Source organism: Salmo trutta, chromosome 39, assembly GCF_901001165.1.
Source record: "Salmo trutta chromosome 39, fSalTru1.1, whole genome shotgun sequence".
NCBI classification, from domain to species: domain Eukaryota; kingdom Metazoa; phylum Chordata; class Actinopteri; order Salmoniformes; family Salmonidae; genus Salmo; species Salmo trutta.
In genome coordinates, this window is record NC_042995.1 from 11,125,840 (window position 1) to 11,143,697 (window position 17,858).

At 47.6% G+C, this 17,858-nt stretch overlaps 1 protein-coding gene across 6 annotated transcripts in view; it reads left to right on the top strand.

Annotated features, from left to right (window-relative positions):
- The window catches only part of LOC115179547 (DCN1-like protein 2), a 26,245-nt gene extending 8,952 nt beyond the window's left edge, over positions 1–17,293 (top strand). For 5 of the 6 annotated variants that reach the window (XM_029741179.1, XM_029741175.1, XM_029741174.1 and 2 more), the window contains exons 3-7: positions 3,861–4,029; positions 4,257–4,387; positions 13,206–13,288; positions 14,229–14,325; positions 14,669–17,293. In XM_029741179.1, coding sequence (XP_029597039.1) covers positions 3,861–4,029; positions 4,257–4,387; positions 13,206–13,288; positions 14,229–14,325; positions 14,669–14,748 — 560 coding nt within the window. In that variant the 3' untranslated portion in view covers positions 14,749–17,293. Of the gene's footprint in view, positions 1–3,860; positions 4,030–4,256; positions 4,388–13,205; positions 13,289–13,420; positions 13,477–14,228; positions 14,326–14,668 lie in introns of those variants that run through there. The other variant, XM_029741178.1, reaches the window with a different exon arrangement.
- Positions 17,294–17,858: the final 565 nt, after the last annotated feature.

Sequence of the window (17,858 nt, forward strand, 5' to 3'; positions counted from 1 at the left end):
ATGGTAGAGGGGGTGTAGTGTGTGTACTGGGAGAGGGGATGGAAGAGGGGGTGTAGTGTGTGTACTGGGGAGAGGGGATGGAAGAGGGGGTGTAGTGTGTGTACTGGGGAGAGAGATGGAAGAGGGGGTGTAGTGTGTGTACTGGGGAGGGGGTGGAAGAGGGGGTGTAGTGTGTGTACTGGGGAGAGAGGTGGTAGAGGGGGTGTAGTGTGTGTACTGGGGAGAGAGATGGTAGAGGGGGTGTAGTGTGTGTACTGGGGAGAGGGATGGTAGAGGGGGTGTAGTGTGTGTACTGGGGAGAGAGATGGAAGAGGGGGTGTAGTGTATGTACTGGGGAGAGTGATGGTAGAGGGGGTGTAGTGTGTGTACTGGGGAGAGATGGTAGAGGGGGTGTAGTGTGTGTACTGGGGAGAGAGATGGTAGAGGGGGTGTAGTGTGTGTACTGGGGAGAGGGGATGGAAGAGGGGGTGTAGTGTGTGTACTGGGGAGAGGGATGGAAGAGGGGGTGTAGTGTGTGTACTGGGGAGAGAGATGGTAGAGGGGGTGTAGTGTGTGTACTGGGGAGAGAGATGGTAGAGGGGGTGTAGTGTGTGTACTGGGGAGAGGGGATGGAAGAGGGGGTGTAGTGTGTGTACTGGGGAGAGGGGATGGAAGAGGGGGGTGTAGTGTGTGTACTGGGGAGAGAGATGGTAGAGGGGGTGTAGTGTGTGTACTGGGGAGAGAGGATGGTAGAGGGGTGTAGTGTGTGTACTGGGGAGAGGAGAGGGGAGAGGTGTGTAGTGTGTGTACTGGAGAGAGGAAGAGGGGGAGAGGTGTGTGTGTACTGGAGAGAGGAAGAGGGGGAGAGGTGTGTGTACTGGAGAGAGGAAGAGGGGGAGAGGTGTGTGTACTGGAGAGAGGAAGAGGGGGAGAGGTGTGTGTACTGGAGAGAGGAAGAGGGGGAGAGGTGTGTGTACTGGAGAGAGGAAGAGGGGGAGAGGTGTGTGTACTGGAGAGAGGAAGAGGGGGAGAGGTGTGTGTACTGGGGAGAGGAAGAGGGGAGAGGTGTGTGTACTGGAGAGAGGAAGAGGGGGAGAGGTGTGTGTACTGGGGAGAGGAAGAGGGGGAGAGATGTGTGTACTGGGGAGAGGAAGAGGGAGAGGTGTGTGTACTGGGGAGAGGAAGAGGGAGAGGTGTGTGTACTGGGGAGAGGGAGAGGTGTGTGTACTGGGGAGAGGAAGAGGGGAGAGGTGTGTGTACTGGGAAGAGGGGAGAGGTGTGTGTGTGTACTGGGGAGAGGAAGAGGGGAGAGGTGTGTGTGTACTGGGGAGAGGTGTGTGTGTACTGGGGAGAGGTGTGTGTACTGGAGAGAGGAAGAGGGGGAGAGGTGTGTGTACTGGGGAGGTGTGTGTACTGGGGAGAGGTGTGTGTGTACTGGAGAGAGGTGTGTGTACTGGGGAGAGGTGTGTGTGTGTACTGGGGAGAGGTGTGTGTGTGTACTGGGGAGAGGTGTGTGTGTACTGGGGAGAGGTGTGTGTGTGTGTGTGTGTGTACTGGGGAGAGGTGTGTGTACTGGGGAGAGGTGTGTGTACTGGGGAGAGGTGTGTGTACTGGGGAGAGGTGTGTGTACTGGGGAGAGTTGTGTGTGTGTGTGTGTGTACTGGGGAGAGGTGTGTGTACTGGGGGAGGTGTGTGTGGTGTGTGTGTGTGTGTGTACTGGAGAGAGGTGGTGTACTGGGGAGAGGTGTGTGTACTGGGGAGAGGTGTGTGTACTGGGGAGAGGTGTGTGTACTGGGGAGAGGTGTGTGTACTGGGGAGAGGTGTGTGTACTGGGGAGAGGTGTGTGTACTGGGGAGAGGTGTGTGTGTGTGTGTGTGTGTACTGGGGAGAGGTGTGTGTGTGTGTGTGTGTGTGTGTGTGTGTGTGTGTGTGTGTACTGGGGAGAGGTGTGTGTGTACTGGGGAGAGGTGTGTGTGTGTGTGTGTGTGTGTGTGTGTACTGGGAGAGGTGTGTGTACTGGGGAGAGGTGTGTGTACTGGGGAGAGGTGTGTGTACTGGGGAGAGGTGTGTGTACTGGAGAGAGGTGTGTGTACTGGAGAGAGGTGTGTGTACTGGAGAGAGGTGTGTGTGTGTACTGGAGAGAGGTGTGTGTGTGTACTGGAGAGAGGTGTGTGTGTGTGTACTGGAGAGAGGTGTGTGTGTGTGTACTGGAGAGAGGTGTGTGTGTGTACTGGGGAGAGGTGTGTGTGTACTGGAGAGAGTTGTGTGTGTGTGTGTGTGTGTGTGTACTGGGGAGAGGTGTGTACTGGGGAGAGGTGTGTGTGTGTGTGTGTGTACTGGGGAGAGGTGTGTGTGTGTGTGTGTGTGTACTGGGGAGAGGTGTGTGTGTGTGTACTGGGGAGAGGTGTGTGTACTGGGGAGAGGTGTGTGTACTGGGGAGAGGTGTGTGTACTGGGGAGAGGTGTGTGTGTACTGGGGAGAGGTGTGTGTGTACTGGAGAGAGGTGTGTGTACTGGAGAGAGGTGTGTGTGTACTGGAGAGAGTTGTGTGTGTGTGTGTGTGTGTGTGTACTGGGGAGAGGTGTGTACTGGGGAGAGGTGTGTGTGTGTACTGGGGAGAGGTGTGTGTGTACTGGGGAGAGGTGTGTGTGTACTGGGGAGAGGTGTGTGTGTGTGTACTGGGGAGAGGTGTGTGTGTACTGGGGAGAGGTGTGTGTGTGTGTGTGTACTGGGGAGAGGTGTGTGTACTGGGGAGAGGTGTGTGTACTGGGGAGAGGTGTGTGTACTGGGGAGAGGTGTGTGTACTGGGGAGAGGTGTGTGTACTGGGGAGAGGTGTGTGTACTGGGGAGAGGTGTGTGTACTGGGGAGAGGGAGAGTGTTAGGATTAGGTGTGTACTGTGCTCTGTGGGTGTAAATGAAGAACAGAGTTTGTGTGTAATGTAGCAGTGTAATGTATCTGTGTTGTGGTGGTGTTCCTCTCCAGACCCCCAGGAGGACAATAAGATGTGTAATGTAGCAGTGTAATGTATCTGTGTTGTTCCTCTCCAGACCCCCAGGAGGACAATAAGATGTGTAATGTAGCAGTGTAATGTATCTGTGTTGTTGTGTTGTTCCTCTCCAGACCCCCAGGAGGACAATAAGATGTGTAATGTAGCAGTGTAATGTATCTGTGTTGTGGTGTTGTTCCTCTCCAGACCCCCAGGATGACAATAAGATGTGTAATGTAGCAGTGTAATGTATCTGTGTTGTTCCTCTCCAGACCCCCAGGATGACAATAAGATGTGTAATGTAGCAGTGTAATGTATCTGTGTTGTGGTGTTGTTCCTCTCCAGACCCCCAGGAGGACAATAAGATGTGTAATGTAGCAGTGTAATGTATCTGTGTTGTGGTGTTCCTCTCCAGACCCCCAGGAGGACAATAAGATGTGTAATGTAGCAGTGTAATGTATCTGTGTTGTTCCTCTCCAGACCCCCAGGAGGACAATAAGATGTGTAATGTAGCAGTGTAATGTATCTGTTGTGTTCCTCTCCAGACCCCCAGGAGGACAATAAGATGTGTAATGTAGCAGTGTAATGTATCTGTGTTGTGGTGTTGTTCCTCTCCAGACCCCCAGGAGGACAATAAGATGTGTAATGTAGCAGTGTAATGTATCTGTGTTGTTCCTCTCCAGACCCCCAGGATGACAATAAGATGTGTAATGTAGCAGTGTAATGTATCTGTTGTGTTCCTCTCCAGACCCCCAGGAGGACAATAAGATGTGTAATGTAGCAGTGTAATGTATCTGTGTTGTGGTGTTGTTCCTCTCCAGACCCCCAGGAGGACAATAAGATGTGTAATGTAGCAGTGTAATGTATCTGTGTTGTGGTGTTGTTCCTCTCCAGACCCCCAGGATGACAATAAGATCGGTATCGATGGGATCCAGCTGTTCTGTGATGACCTCACCCTGGACCCGGCCAGTAGGAGTGTTCTGGTGGTGGCCTGGAAGTTCCGTGCTGCCACACAGTGTGAGTTCAGCAGGAAGGAGTTCCTCGACGGCATGGCCGAGCTGGGGTGAGCTAGCTTTCTGTGATGTCATCTTTCTGCGCCACGCACTTGTGTTCACTCTTCAGTAGGAAACATTTTTCTAAATGTTTTGAAATGTAAAATGAAAGCAGGTGTTGTTATTGGACAACTAAACGTTTTGAAACGGAGGTCGGGCAGGTATTAGCTGACTCCAATAAGAAGGTGTGTGTGTGTGTGTGTGTGTGTGTGTGTGTGTGTGTGTGTGCGCTCCGTAGCTGTGACAGTCCAGAGAAGCTGAAGGCTCTGCTCCCCAGACTAGAACAGGAAGTCAAAGACACGGCCAAGTTTAAAGACTTCTATCAGTTCACCTTCAACTTCGCCAAGAACCCTGGACAGAAGGGACTAGGTAAGCCTTCACATGTCTTTCTGGGAAAATGCTCTGACAGTGGAGAGGTTTAGTCAAACCCTGGTTGGTCCAGTACTGTGTTTGAGGAGAAGGTTTTCCCTAACCCCGGTGTAGTTTCCCTAACCCCGGTGTAGTTTTCCTCACCCCGGTGTAGTTTTCCTAACCCCGGTGTAGTTTTCCCTAACCCCGGTGTAGTTTTCCTAACCCCGGTGTAGTTTTCCCTAACCCCGGTGTAGTTTCCCTAACCCCGGTGTAGTTTTCCTAACCCCGGTGTAGTTTTCCCTAACCCCGGTGTAGTTTTCCCTAACCCCGGTGTAGTTTTCCCTAACCCCGGTGTAGTTTTCCCTAACCCCGGTGTAGTTTTCCCCTACCCCGGTGTAGTTTTCCCTAACCCCGGTGTAGTTTTCCTAACCCCGGTGTAGTTTTCCCTAACCCCGGTGTAGTTTTCCTCACCCCGGTGTAGTTTTCCTCACCCCGGTGTAGTTTTCCCTAACCCCGGTGTAGTTTTCCTCACCCCGGTGTAGTTTTCCTCACCCCGGTGTAGTTTTCCCTAACCCCGGTGTAGTTTTCCCTAACCCCGGTGTAGTTTTCCTCACCCCGGTGTAGTTTTCCTCACCCCGGTGTAGTTTTCCTCACCCCGGTGTAGTTTTCCCAACCCCGGTGTAGTTTTCCCTAACCCCGGTGTAGTTTTCCCTAACCCCGGTGTAGTTTTCCCTAACCCCGGTGTAGTTTCCCTAACCCCGGTGTAGTTTCCCTAACCCCGGTGTAGTTTTCCCTAACCCCGGTGTAGTTTCCCTAACCCCGGTGTAGTTTCCCTAACCCCGGTGTAGTTTCCCTAACCCCGGTGTAGTTTCCCTAACCCCGGTGTAGTTTTCCCTAACCCCGGTGTAGTTTCCCTAACCCCGGTGTAGTTTTCCTAACCCCGGTGTAGTTTTCCCTAACCCCGGTGTAGTTTCCCTAACCCCGGTGTAGTTTTCCCTAACCCCGGTGTAGTTTCCCTAACCCCGGTGTAGTTTCCCTAACCCCGGTGTAGTTTTCCTAACCCCGGTGTAGTTTTCCCTCACCCCGGTGTAGTTTCCCTACCCCGGTGTTGAATTCCTCCTGGGGAACATTGGTAGATAACTATGGTGGTTTGGCATCAGCGGTGTGATGTAGTTGTCTCAGTCAGAACCAGCCAGGCAGCAAACAGGAAGAACGGCTTTTAGATGGAAAACAATGAATTCTCCTATCAGGTAAGTAAAGAGCTTCCCCTTCACAACACTGTCTCTAGTTTGACTACTGCTGCTCTATGACCATGCTGAGGAGAGGGGTCTGATAGGTAGTCTACTGTTACTGTGTAATAACAGCTTTACACATAGATCACCTATCAAGCTACACAGAGACCAGGGTGGGTCCCAAATAGAGCTCCATTCCCTGTATAGTCACTACTTCTGACCAGAGCCCTATGGGCCCACTAGTGCACTATTTAGGGAACTGGGTACCATTTGAGATGCTACCCAGGGGATTCCCTGGATGGGACAACTTTGTTCTGGTTGTTGTTTCTGCTGGTCTGTGTTGTTATGACGACCCAGCTAAGTTCCTGGAACAACAGTAGGCCCCATTGTCAAAACTCATCTGACTGTAATGTCACTAGGGCTGTAACTCTCTGTCAGACACTGTAATGTCACTAGGACTGTAACTCTCTGTCACACTGTAATGTCACTAGGACTGTAACTCTCTGTCACACTGTAATGTCACTAGGACTGTAACTCTCTGTCACACTGTAATGTCACTAGGACTGTAACTCTCTGTCAGACACTGTAATGTCACTAGGACTGTAACTCTCTGTCACACTGTAATGTCACTAGGACTGTAACTCTGTCACACTGTAATGTCACTAGGACTGTAACTCTCTGTCACACTGTAATGTCACTAGGACTGTAACTCTCTGTCACACTAATGTCACTAGGACTGTAACTCTCTGTCAGACACTGTAATGTCACTAGGGCTGTAACTCTCTGTCACACTGTAATGTCACTAGGACTGTAACTCTCTGTCACACTGTAATGTCACTAGGACTGTAACTCTCTGTCACACTGTAATGTCACTAGGACTGTAACTCTCTGTCAGACACTGTAATGTCACTAGGACTGTAACTCTCTGTCACACTGTAATGTCACTAGGACTGTAACTCTCTGTCACACTGTAATGTCACTAGGACTGTAACTCTCTGTCAGACACTGTAATGTCACTAGGACTGTAACTCTCTGTCACACTGTAATGTCACTAGGACTGTAACTCTCTGTCACACTGTAATGTCACTAGGACTGTAACTCTCTGTCAGACACTGTAATGTCACTAGGACTGTAACTCTCTGTCAGACACTGTAATGTCACTAGGACTGTAACTCTCTGTCACACAGTAATGTCACTAGGACTGTAACTCTCTGTCAGACACTGTAATGTCACTAGGACTGTAACTCTGTCACACTGTAATGTCACTAGGACTGTAACTCTCTGTCACACTGTAATGTCACTAGGACTGTAACTCTCTGTCAGACACTGTAATGTCACTAGGACTGTAACTCTCTGTCAGACACTGTAATGTCACTAGGACTGTAACTCTCTGTCAGACACTGTAATGTCACTAGGACTGTAACTCTCTGTCACACTGTAATGTCACTAGGACTGTAACTCTCTGTCACTGTAATGTCACTAGGATTGTAACTCTCTGTCACACTGTAATGTCACTAGGACTGTAACTCTCTGTCAGACACTGTAATGTCACTAGGACTGTAACTCTCTGTCACACTGTAATGTCACTAGGACTGTAACTCTCTGTCAGACACTGTAATGTCACTAGGACTGTAACTCTCTGTCAGACACTGTAATGTCACTAGGACTGTAACTCTCTGTCACACTGTAATGTCACTAGGACTGTAACTCTCTGTCAGACACTGTAATGTCACTAGGACTGTAACTCTCTGTCACACTGTAATGTCACTAGGACTGTAACTCTCTGTCAGACACTGTAATGTCACTAGGACTGAAACTCTCTGTCAGACACTGTAATGTCACTAGGACTGTAACTCTGTCACACTGTAATGTCACTAGGACTGTAACTCTCTGTCAGACACTGTAATGTCACTAGGACTGTAACTCTCTGTCACACTGTAATGTCACTAGGACTGTAACTCTCTGTCAGACACTGTAATGTCACTAGGACTGTAACTCTCTGTCAGACACTGTAATGTCACTAGGACTGTAACTCTGTCACACTGTAATGTCACTAGGACTGTGACTCTCTGTCACACTGTAATGTCACTAGGACTGTGACTCTCTGTCAGACACTGTAATGTCACTAGGACTGTGATGATACCAGGCTAAAATGAAAGCAGGAAGCAGACAAGTCTCTGGTCCTTTAATAACCTGCTGTGTGTTAGACATAGTGTTCTATAGCTGGGTAATAAATACATGAGACTGGATGACAACATAAAGTTTGATTAATAACCTGCTGTGTGTTAGACATAGTGTTCTATAGCTGGGTAATAAATACATGAGACTGGATGACAACATAAAGTTTGATTCCAACATTAGGACTGTTTTCCTAAACAAGTTAAATCCACTTCGTGTTTGGTTTTCTTTCGACGACACTAACGACTATGGTGATACTGGTCCAGCCCTAAATGCCAGTCGCTCTCTCTCTCTTTATCTCTGTCGCTCTCTCTCTTTATCTCTGTCGCTCTCTCTCTCTTTATCTCTGTCTCTCTCTCTCTTTATCTCTGTCGCTCTCTCTCTCTTTATCTCAGTCGCTCTCTCTCTCTTTCTCAGTCGCTCTCTCTCTTTCTCAGTCGCTCTCTCTCTTTCTCAGTCGCTCTCTCTTTCTCAGTCGCTCTCTCTTTCTCAGTCGCTCTCTCTCTTTATCTCTGTCGCTCTCTCTCTCTTTATCTCAGTCGCTCTCTCTCTTTATCTCAGTCGCTCTCTCTTTATCTCAGTCGCTCTCTCTCTCTCTTTATCTCTGTCGCTCTCAGTCACACACTAACTCCAAGGTCAGCAGTTATGTTATCAAACTATTCCGACTCCATAGAAACAACAGAAAAACATAACACCCTCCTGAGTGGCGCAGCTTTCCAAGGCACTGCTGAGGCGTCACAGATCCTGGTTCGATCCCAGGCTGTGTCGCAGCCGACTGCAACCGGGAGACCCATGGGGCGGCGCACAATTGGCCCAGCGTCGTCCGGGTTAGGGGAGGGTTTGGCCAGCAGGGATGTTCTTGTCCCATTGTGCACTAGCGACTCCTGTGGCGGGCCGAGCGCAATGCACTCTGACACGGTTGCCAGGTGTACGGTGTTTCCTCTGACACATTGGTGCGGCTGGCTTCCGGGTTAAGTGGCATTGCGTCAAGAAGCAGCTTGGTTGGGTTGTGTTTCAGAGGACGCACGACTCTCAACCTTCACCTCTCCTGAGTCTGTACAGGAGTTGCAGCGATGAGACAAGACTGTAACTACCAATTGGATAGCACGAAATTGGGGAGAAAAAAAGGATAAAAATAGATAAAGAAAAAGATAATATTTGCATGTCCTGTGTGTTTGAATGAATGTTGTTGTTGTCGCCAACTTGCCCAATGATTAAAAAATAACTCATTTTAACCCCCATTTCTCCCCAATTTCATGGTGTCCAATTGGTAGTTACAGTCTTGTCTCATCGCTGCAACTCCCGTACGGACTTGGGAGAGGCGAAGGTTGAGAGCCGTGCGTCCTCCGAAACACAACCCAACCAAGCCTCACTGCTTATTGAAACAATCCCCACTTAACCCGGAAGCCAGCCGCACCAATATGTCGGAGGAAACACCGTACACCTGGTGACCGTGTCAGCGTGCACTGCGCCCGGCCCACCACAGGAGTTGCTAGAGCGCGATGGAACAAGGATACCCTGCCGGCCAAACCCTCCCCTAACCCGGATGACGCTGGGCCAATTGTGCACCGCCCCACGGGTCTCCCAGTCGCGGCCGGCTACAACACAGCCTGGACTCGAACCCAGAACCTCTAGCCTGAGACCACTGCACCACTCTGATGATGATGTTTAACCTCCCTGTCACCCCTCTACTCTCTGTATCAGACCTGTAGTCTACTGATGGTGTTACTAACCCCTCTACTCTCTGTATCAGACCTGGAGATGACTGTAGTCTACTGATGGTGTTACTAACCCCTCTACTCTCTGTATCAGATCTGGAGATGACTGTAGTCTACTGATGGTGTTACTAACCCCTCTACTCTCTGTATCAGACCTGGAGATGACTGTAGTCTACTGATGGTGTTACTAACCCCTCTACTCTCTGTATCAGACCTGGAGATGACTGTAGTCTACTGATGGTGTTACTAACCCCTCTACTCTCTGTATCAGACCTGTAGTCTGTAGTCTACTGATGGTGTTACTAACCCCTCTACTCTCTGTATCAGACCTGTAGTCTGTAGTCTACTGATGGTGTTACTAACCCCTCTACTCTCTGTATCAGATCTGGAGATGACTGTAGTCTACTGATGGTGTTACTAACCCCTCTACTCTCTGTATCAGACCTGTAGTCTGTAGTCTACTGATGGTGTTACTAACCCCTCTACTCTCTGTATCAGACCCGTAGTCTACTGATGGTGTTACTAACCCCTCTACTCTCTGTATCAGACCTGGAGATGACTGTAGTCTACTGATGGTGTTACTAACCCCTCTACTCTCTGTATCAGACCTGTAGTCTACTGATGGTGTTACTAACCCCTCTACTCTCTGTATCAGATCTGGAGATGGCTGTAGTCTACTGATGGTGTTACTAACCCCTCTACTCTCTGTATCAGACCTGGAGATGACTGTAGTCTACTGATGGTGTTACTAACCCCTCTACTCTCTGTATCAGACCTGGAGATGACTGTAGTCTACTGATGGTGTTACTAACCCCTCTACTCTCTGTATCAGACCTGGAGATGACTGTAGTCTACTGATGGTGTTACTAACCCCTCTTCTCTCTGTATCAGACCTGTAGTCTGTAGTCTACTGATGGTGTTACTAACCCCTCTACTCTCTGTATCAGACCTGTAGTCTACTGATGGTGTTACTAACCCCTCTACTCTCTGTATCAGACCTGGAGATGACTGTAGTCTACTGATGGTGTTACTAACCCCTCTACTCTCTGTATCAGATCTGCAGTCTACTGATGGTGTTACTAACCCCTCTACTCTCTGTATCAGACCTGGAGATGACTGTAGTCTACTGATGGTGTTACTAACCCCTCTTCTCTCTGTATCAGATCTGGAGATGACTGTAGTCTACTGATGGTGTTACTAACCCCTCTACTCTCTGTATCAGACCTGGAGATGACTGTAGTCTACTGATGGTGTTACTAACCCCTCTACTCTCTGTATCAGACCTGTAGTCTACTGATGGTGTTACTAACCCCTCTTCTCTCTGTATCAGACCTGGAGATGGCTGTAGTCTACTGATGGTGTTACTAACCCCTCTACTCTCTGTATCAGACCTGGAGATGACTGTAGTCTACTATGGTGTTACTAACCCCTCTACTCTCTGTATCAGACCTGTAGTCTGTAGACTACTGATGGTGTTACTAACCCCTCTACTCTCTGTATCAGACCTGGAGATGACTGTAGTCTACTGATGGTGTTACTAACCCCTCTACTCTCTGTATCAGACCTGGAGATGACTGTAGTCTACTGATGGTGTTACTAACCCCTCTACTCTCTGTATCAGACCTGGAGATGACTGTAGTCTACTGATGGTGTTACTAACCCCTCTACTCTCTGTATCAGACCTGGAGATGACTGTAGTCTACTGATGGTGTTACTAACCCCTCTTCTCTCTGTATCAGACCTGGAGATGACTGTAGTCTACTGATGGTGTTACTAACCCCTCTACTCTCTGTATCAGACCTGGAGATGACTGTAGTCTACTGATGGTGTTACAAACCCCTCTACTCTCTGTATCAGACCTGGAGATGACTGTAGTCTACTGATGGTGTTACTAACCCCTCTTCTCTCTGTATCAGACCTGGAGATGACTGTAGTCTACTGATGGTGTTACTAACCCCTCATCTCTCTATCAGACCTGGAGATGACTGTAGTCTACTGATGGTGTTACTAACCCCTCTACTCTCTGTATCAGACCTGTAGTCTGTAGTCTACTGATGGTGTTACTAACCCCTCTTCTCTCTGTATCAGACCTGGAGATGACTGTAGTCTACTGATGGTGTTACTAACCCCTCTACTCTCTGTATCAGACCTGGAGATGACTGTAGTCTACTGATGGTGTTACTAACCCCTCTACTCTCTGTATCAGACCTGGAGATGACTGTAGTCTACTGATGGTGTTACTAACCCCTCTTCTCTCTGTATCAGACCTGGAGATGACTGTAGTCTACTGATGGTGTTACTAACCCCTCTACTCTCTGTATCAGACCTGGAGATGACTGTAGTCTACTGATGGTGTTACTAACCCCTCTACTCTCTGTATCAGATCTGTAGTCTACTGATGGTGTTACTAACCCCTCTACTCTCTGTATCAGACCTGGAGATGACTGTAGTCTACTGATGGTGTTACTAACCCCTCTACTCTCTGTATCAGACCTGGAGATGACTGTAGTCTACTGATGGTGTTACTAACCCCTCTACTCTCTGTATCAGACCTGGAGATGACTGTAGTCTACTGATGGTGTTACTAACCCCTCTACTCTCTGTATCAGACCTGGAGATGACTGTAGTCTACTGATGGTGTTACTAACCCCTCTACTCTCTGTATCAGACCTGGAGATGACTGTAGTCTACTGATGGTGTTACTAACCCCTCTACTCTCTGTATCAGACCTGGAGATGGCTGTAGTCTACTGATGGTGTTACTAACCCCTCTACTCTCTGTATCAGACCTGGAGATGACTGTAGTCTACTGATGGTGTTACTAACCCCTCTACTCTCTGTATCAGACCTGTAGTCTACTGATGGTGTTACTAACCCCTCTTCTCTCTGTATCAGACCTGTAGTCTGTAGTCTACTGATGGTGTTACTAACCCCTCTACTCTCTGTATCAGACCTCGAGATGACTGTAGTCTACTGATGGTGTTACTAACCCCTCTACTCTCTGTATCAGATCTGGAGATGACTGTAGTCTACTGATGGTGTTACTAACCCCTCTACTCTCTGTATCAGACCTGTAGTCTGTAGTCTACTGATGGTGTTACTAACCCCTCTACTCTCTGTATCAGACCTGGAGATGACTGTAGTCTACTGATGGTGTTACTAACCCCTCTACTCTCTGTATCAGACCTGTAGTCTGTAGTCTACTGATGGTGTTACTAACCCCTCTACTCTCTGTATCAGACCTGGAGATGGCTGTAGTCTACTGATGGTGTTACTAACCCCTCTACTCTCTGTATCAGACCTGGAGATGACTGTAGTCTACTGATGGTGTTACTAACCCCTCTACTCTCTGTATCAGACCTGGAGATGACTGTAGTCTACTGATGGTGTTACTAACCCCTCTTCTCTCTGTATCAGACCTGTAGTCTGTAGTCTACTGATGGTGTTACTAACCCCTCTACTCTCTGTATCAGACCTGGAGATGACTGTAGTCTACTGATGGTGTTACTAACCCCTCTACTCTCTGTATCAGACCTGGAGATGACTGTAGTCTACTGATGGTGTTACTAACCCCTCTACTCTCTGTATCAGACCTGGAGATGACTGTAGTCTACTGATGGTGTTACTAACCCCTCTTCTCTCTGTATCAGATCTGGAGATGGCTGTAGTCTACTGATGGTGTTACTAACCCCTCTACTCTCTGTATCAGATCTGGAGATGGCTGTAGCCTACTGGAACCTGGTTCTAACAGGTCGATTCAAGTTCCTGGACCTCTGGAACAGGTTTCTATTGGTGAGTGGAGTGGATGCCAGTCTGTATTAATGGCTGTTCCCTAAATAATATACTACTCTGGACAGAGTCTAGGTGTTTCCTCCATGTATCCATAGTCTCTGGTGATGTCATCTATCTGTGTGATTAATGCAGGAGCATCATAATCTCTGATGTCATCTATCTGTGTGATTAATGCAGGAGCATCATAATCTCTGATTTCATCTATCTGTGTGATTAATGCAGGAGCATCAATCTCTGATGTCATCTATCAGTGTGATTAATGCAGGAGCATCATAATCTCTGATGTCATCTATCAGTGTGATTAATGCAGGAGCATCATAATCTCTGATGTCATCTATCTGTGTGATTAATGCAGGAGCATCATAATCTCTGATGTCATCTATCTGTGTGATTAATGCAGGAGCATCATAATCTCTGATGTCATCTATCAGTGTGATTAATGCAGGAGCATCATAATCTCTGATGTCATCTATCTGTGTGATTAGTGCAGGAGCATCATAATCTCTGATGTCATCTATCTGTGTGATTAGTGCAGGAGCATCATAATCTCTGATGTCATCTATCTGTGTGATTAATGCAGGAGCATCATAATCTCTGATGTCATCTATCTGTGTGATTAATGCAGGAGCATCATAATCTCTGATGTCATCTATCTGTGTGATTAATGCAGGAGCATCATAATCTCTGATGTCATCTATCTGTGTGATTAATGCAGGAGCATCATAATCTCTGATGTCATCTATCAGTGTGATTAATGCAGGAGCATCATAATCTCTGATGTCATCTGTCTGTGTGATTAATGCAGGAGCATCATAATCTCTGATGTCATCTATCTGTGTGGTTAATGCAGGAGCATCATAATCTCTGATGTCATCTATCTGTGTGATTAATGCAGGAGCATCATAATCTCTGATGTCATCTATCTGTGTGATTAATGCAGGAGCATCATAAGCGATCGATCCCCAAAGATACGTGGAACCTGCTACTGGACTTTGGCAACATGATCGCAGACGACATGTCCAACTACGACGAGGAAGGTGAGATATAACCACCTATTAAGGGTGGGTCCCAAATGGCACCTTTTCCTGTGCTCTACTTTTGACCAGGCACCATAGTGCACTAGATATGGATTAGGGTGTCATTTGAAACGCAACCAAATATTTCTGTAGGACCAATAAAACATACACCCTGCCCACCCTGACCTCAGATCCAGGATTCCTCTACCCCCATATCCATAACCACTAGGCGTATAACTAAGATCTGACCTGGAGTCAGCAGTTAGGGATTGGGACTTCTACCATACAGTGCAATCACTATCAAAACATTTCTGCCAATCACTAACTATGCAGCTAATCATGTGACCCTTTTCTGCCCACTCAGGAGCTTGGCCTGTCCTCATAGACGACTTTGTGGAATTTGCCCGGCCAATCGTGACAGGGGGCAAGCGTAAAACCATATAGGTCATACCCAGTTCCCAGCAGGGGCTGAGGATTTTATACACACCAGCCAAAAAGAGACTTCTACAAGACTGTCCAAGTTTGTGAGACTGAGCTGCCAATCAGGGGCTGGGGAGCGACATGACAGCCAATCGGAGAGAAGGAAAACAACAACAGGAAGAGGAAGTTATCTTTTTCTTTGTTTTGGGACTGAGTCACTCCGGGAGGCGGGCTGTCAGCAGGGGGTGGGATCGTCGCGGAGCTATGAGCTCTGCTCCCATTGGCTGGCTGGATCAAACTGATCGGCCAGCGACTACAGTACCATACACCAGCCACCATCAGATCAGTGGGTGTGTCTATAGATTCTAGAACTGGTGCTCTGGTCCCACCCCCCCACCCGGCCCCGCCCCCTCCTTACTAAAGAACGACCAGGGAGAGCAAACAGAACGGCAGAGAGGGACGGCCGGTTTGCTCTCTGCAGACCGACAGAAGGGTGTGATATTTGATCCAGTGGAGGCTGCTGAGGAGAGGACGGCTCATAATAATGTCTGGAACGGAGCGAATGGAATGGAAACCATTCCACTGATTCAGATCCAGTCATTACCGCGAGCCCGTCCTCCCCTATTAAGGTGCCACCAACCTCCTGTGGTCTGATCCCACAGTAGTAAGACATGTCCTCTCTGCCGGCCCATGATGGATGAACTAGGAGCTTGGAGGTTCTGCATGTGTTTCTGGTTGAGCGTTAAGCGGCTGCGTGGACGGAAGAACAACAACAACTTTTTTATTATTATCATTGAGTTTCTTCTCATCGAATCAGAGGTCAGGGATGTGGTCGTCATCCAACCCAACGCCAGTGTAATGTTCTGCTTCCATTTCAATCTAACGTGTAAAAGTTGGGTCAGTTTTGTTGTTAATATGTGAGGTTCAGGGTCTGTATCCACAAAGCGTTTGAGAGTAGGAGTGCTGATCTGGGATCAGTTTAGCCTTTTAGATAATGAATACCAGAGAGGACCAGATCCTAGTGCTGATCTGGGATCAGTTTAGCTGTTTAGATAATAATGAATACCAGAGAGGACCAGATCCTAGTGCTGATCTGGGATCAGTTTAGCCGTTTAGATAATAATGAATACCAGAGAGGACCAGATCCTAGTGCTGATCTGGGATCAGTTTAGCCGTTTAGATAATAATGAGTGAGATCACATGAACAGAGAGGACCTGATCCTAGATCAGCACTACTACTCTGAGACGCTTTAGGAATACAGGCCCAGTTCAGATCCACTTTGGTATTCAGATGGAACCGGACCGACCAACAGAGCAGCATGCTTTAAAGCTCAACACCAGCAGAAATACTATTGCTACAGTTGGAACATACTGGAACCATAGGATTCATGTATAGATGTACCATTTTAGAATAATGAATACAATATAAAGAAGACACGACATTTATAATCATGAGAGAGAGGAAGAAGTATTTGAAATGTGTACGAGGTCCTCAGATTTCTAGGCCGCGTCCCAAACTGTACCCTATTCCCTATATAGTACTGGTGAAAAGTAGTGCACTATATAGGGAACAGGTTTGTCCATTTGGGATGCGCCATGTCTCCAAGCTTTCTGTTTGATCTGAGTTAGTTTGTTTGGGGTGTAACTGTTCACATCACCAGAGACCAGACTGTTGGTCTGTCACTTATTTTATTTTCACAAGCAACGCACAGGAAGTTGAATCTATGAATCATATTCAGTCTACAACACTGAATATAGTTCATAGTTGAATCTATGAATCGTATTCAGTCTACAACACTGTATATAGTTCATAGTTGAATCTATGAATCATATTCAGTCTACAACACTGTATATAGTTGAATCTATGAATCATATTCAGTCTACAACACTGTATATAGTTGAATCTATGAATCATATTCAGTCTACAACACTGTATATAGTTCATAGTTGAATCTATGAATCATATTCAGTCTACAACACTGTATATAGTTCATAGTTGAATCTATGAATCATATTCAGTCTACAACACTGTATATAGTTCATAGTTGAATCTATGAATCGTATTCAGTCTACAGCAGCAGTTTAAATCAAATCTCATGTTATTGGTCACATACACGTGTTTAGCAGATGTTATTGCAGGTGTAGTGAAATGCTTGTCAACATGCCCCAGTTCTGTTTTTAAACCGTTTCAGTTGTTAGTGTTGTTTTGGTTAGTCGTCATGGGTTACTGCTAGCCAGCCCAGTGAAGTGAATGGTATAGTACTTTCATCAGACCAGACTGAGACACGTCTACTAGCTACTACACACACACACACACACACACACACACACACAGAACATCTCAGTAACAGACATGATTCCTCTAACACAGCAGGTAATAGGAGTTCTCCTTCATTCTCAGGAAATGTTCCTGAGATTTTGGGCTGCACCTCGTCTGTCTCCCAAATGGCACCTTAACTTTGCACTATGTAGGGAATAGGGTGCTATTTGGGAGGTATGTCTAAGTTACACTTGTAATGCCACATTGCACTCACATCTGGGGGAAGTAATAAAAACATTCTGTTCAGTGTTGATGTGTAACTACAGGAGAAGACTGAGACTATGGAAGAGAGAGAGACGTCCGTTTCTCCTCTGAACTTCCTACACAACGAACACGGTACGGTACACTACGGTACGGTACACTACGGTACGGTACACTACGGTACACTACGGTACGGTACGGTACACTACGGTACTCTACGGTACGGTACTCTACGGTACACAACGAACACGGTACGGTACGGTGCAGTACACTACGGTACGGTACACTACGGTACGGTACACTACGGTACACTACGGTACGGTGCAGTACACTACGGTACACTACGGTACGGTACACTACGGTACGGTACACTACGGTACGGTGCAGTACACTACGGTACGGTACACTACGGTACGGTACATTACGGTGCGGTATACTACGGTACGGTACACTACGGTACGGTGCAGTACACTACGGTACGGTACACTACGGTACGGTACACTACGGTACACTACGGTACGGTGCAGTACACTACGGTACACTACGGTACGGTACACTACGGTACGGTACACTACGGTACGGTGCAGTACACTACGGTACGGTACACTACGGT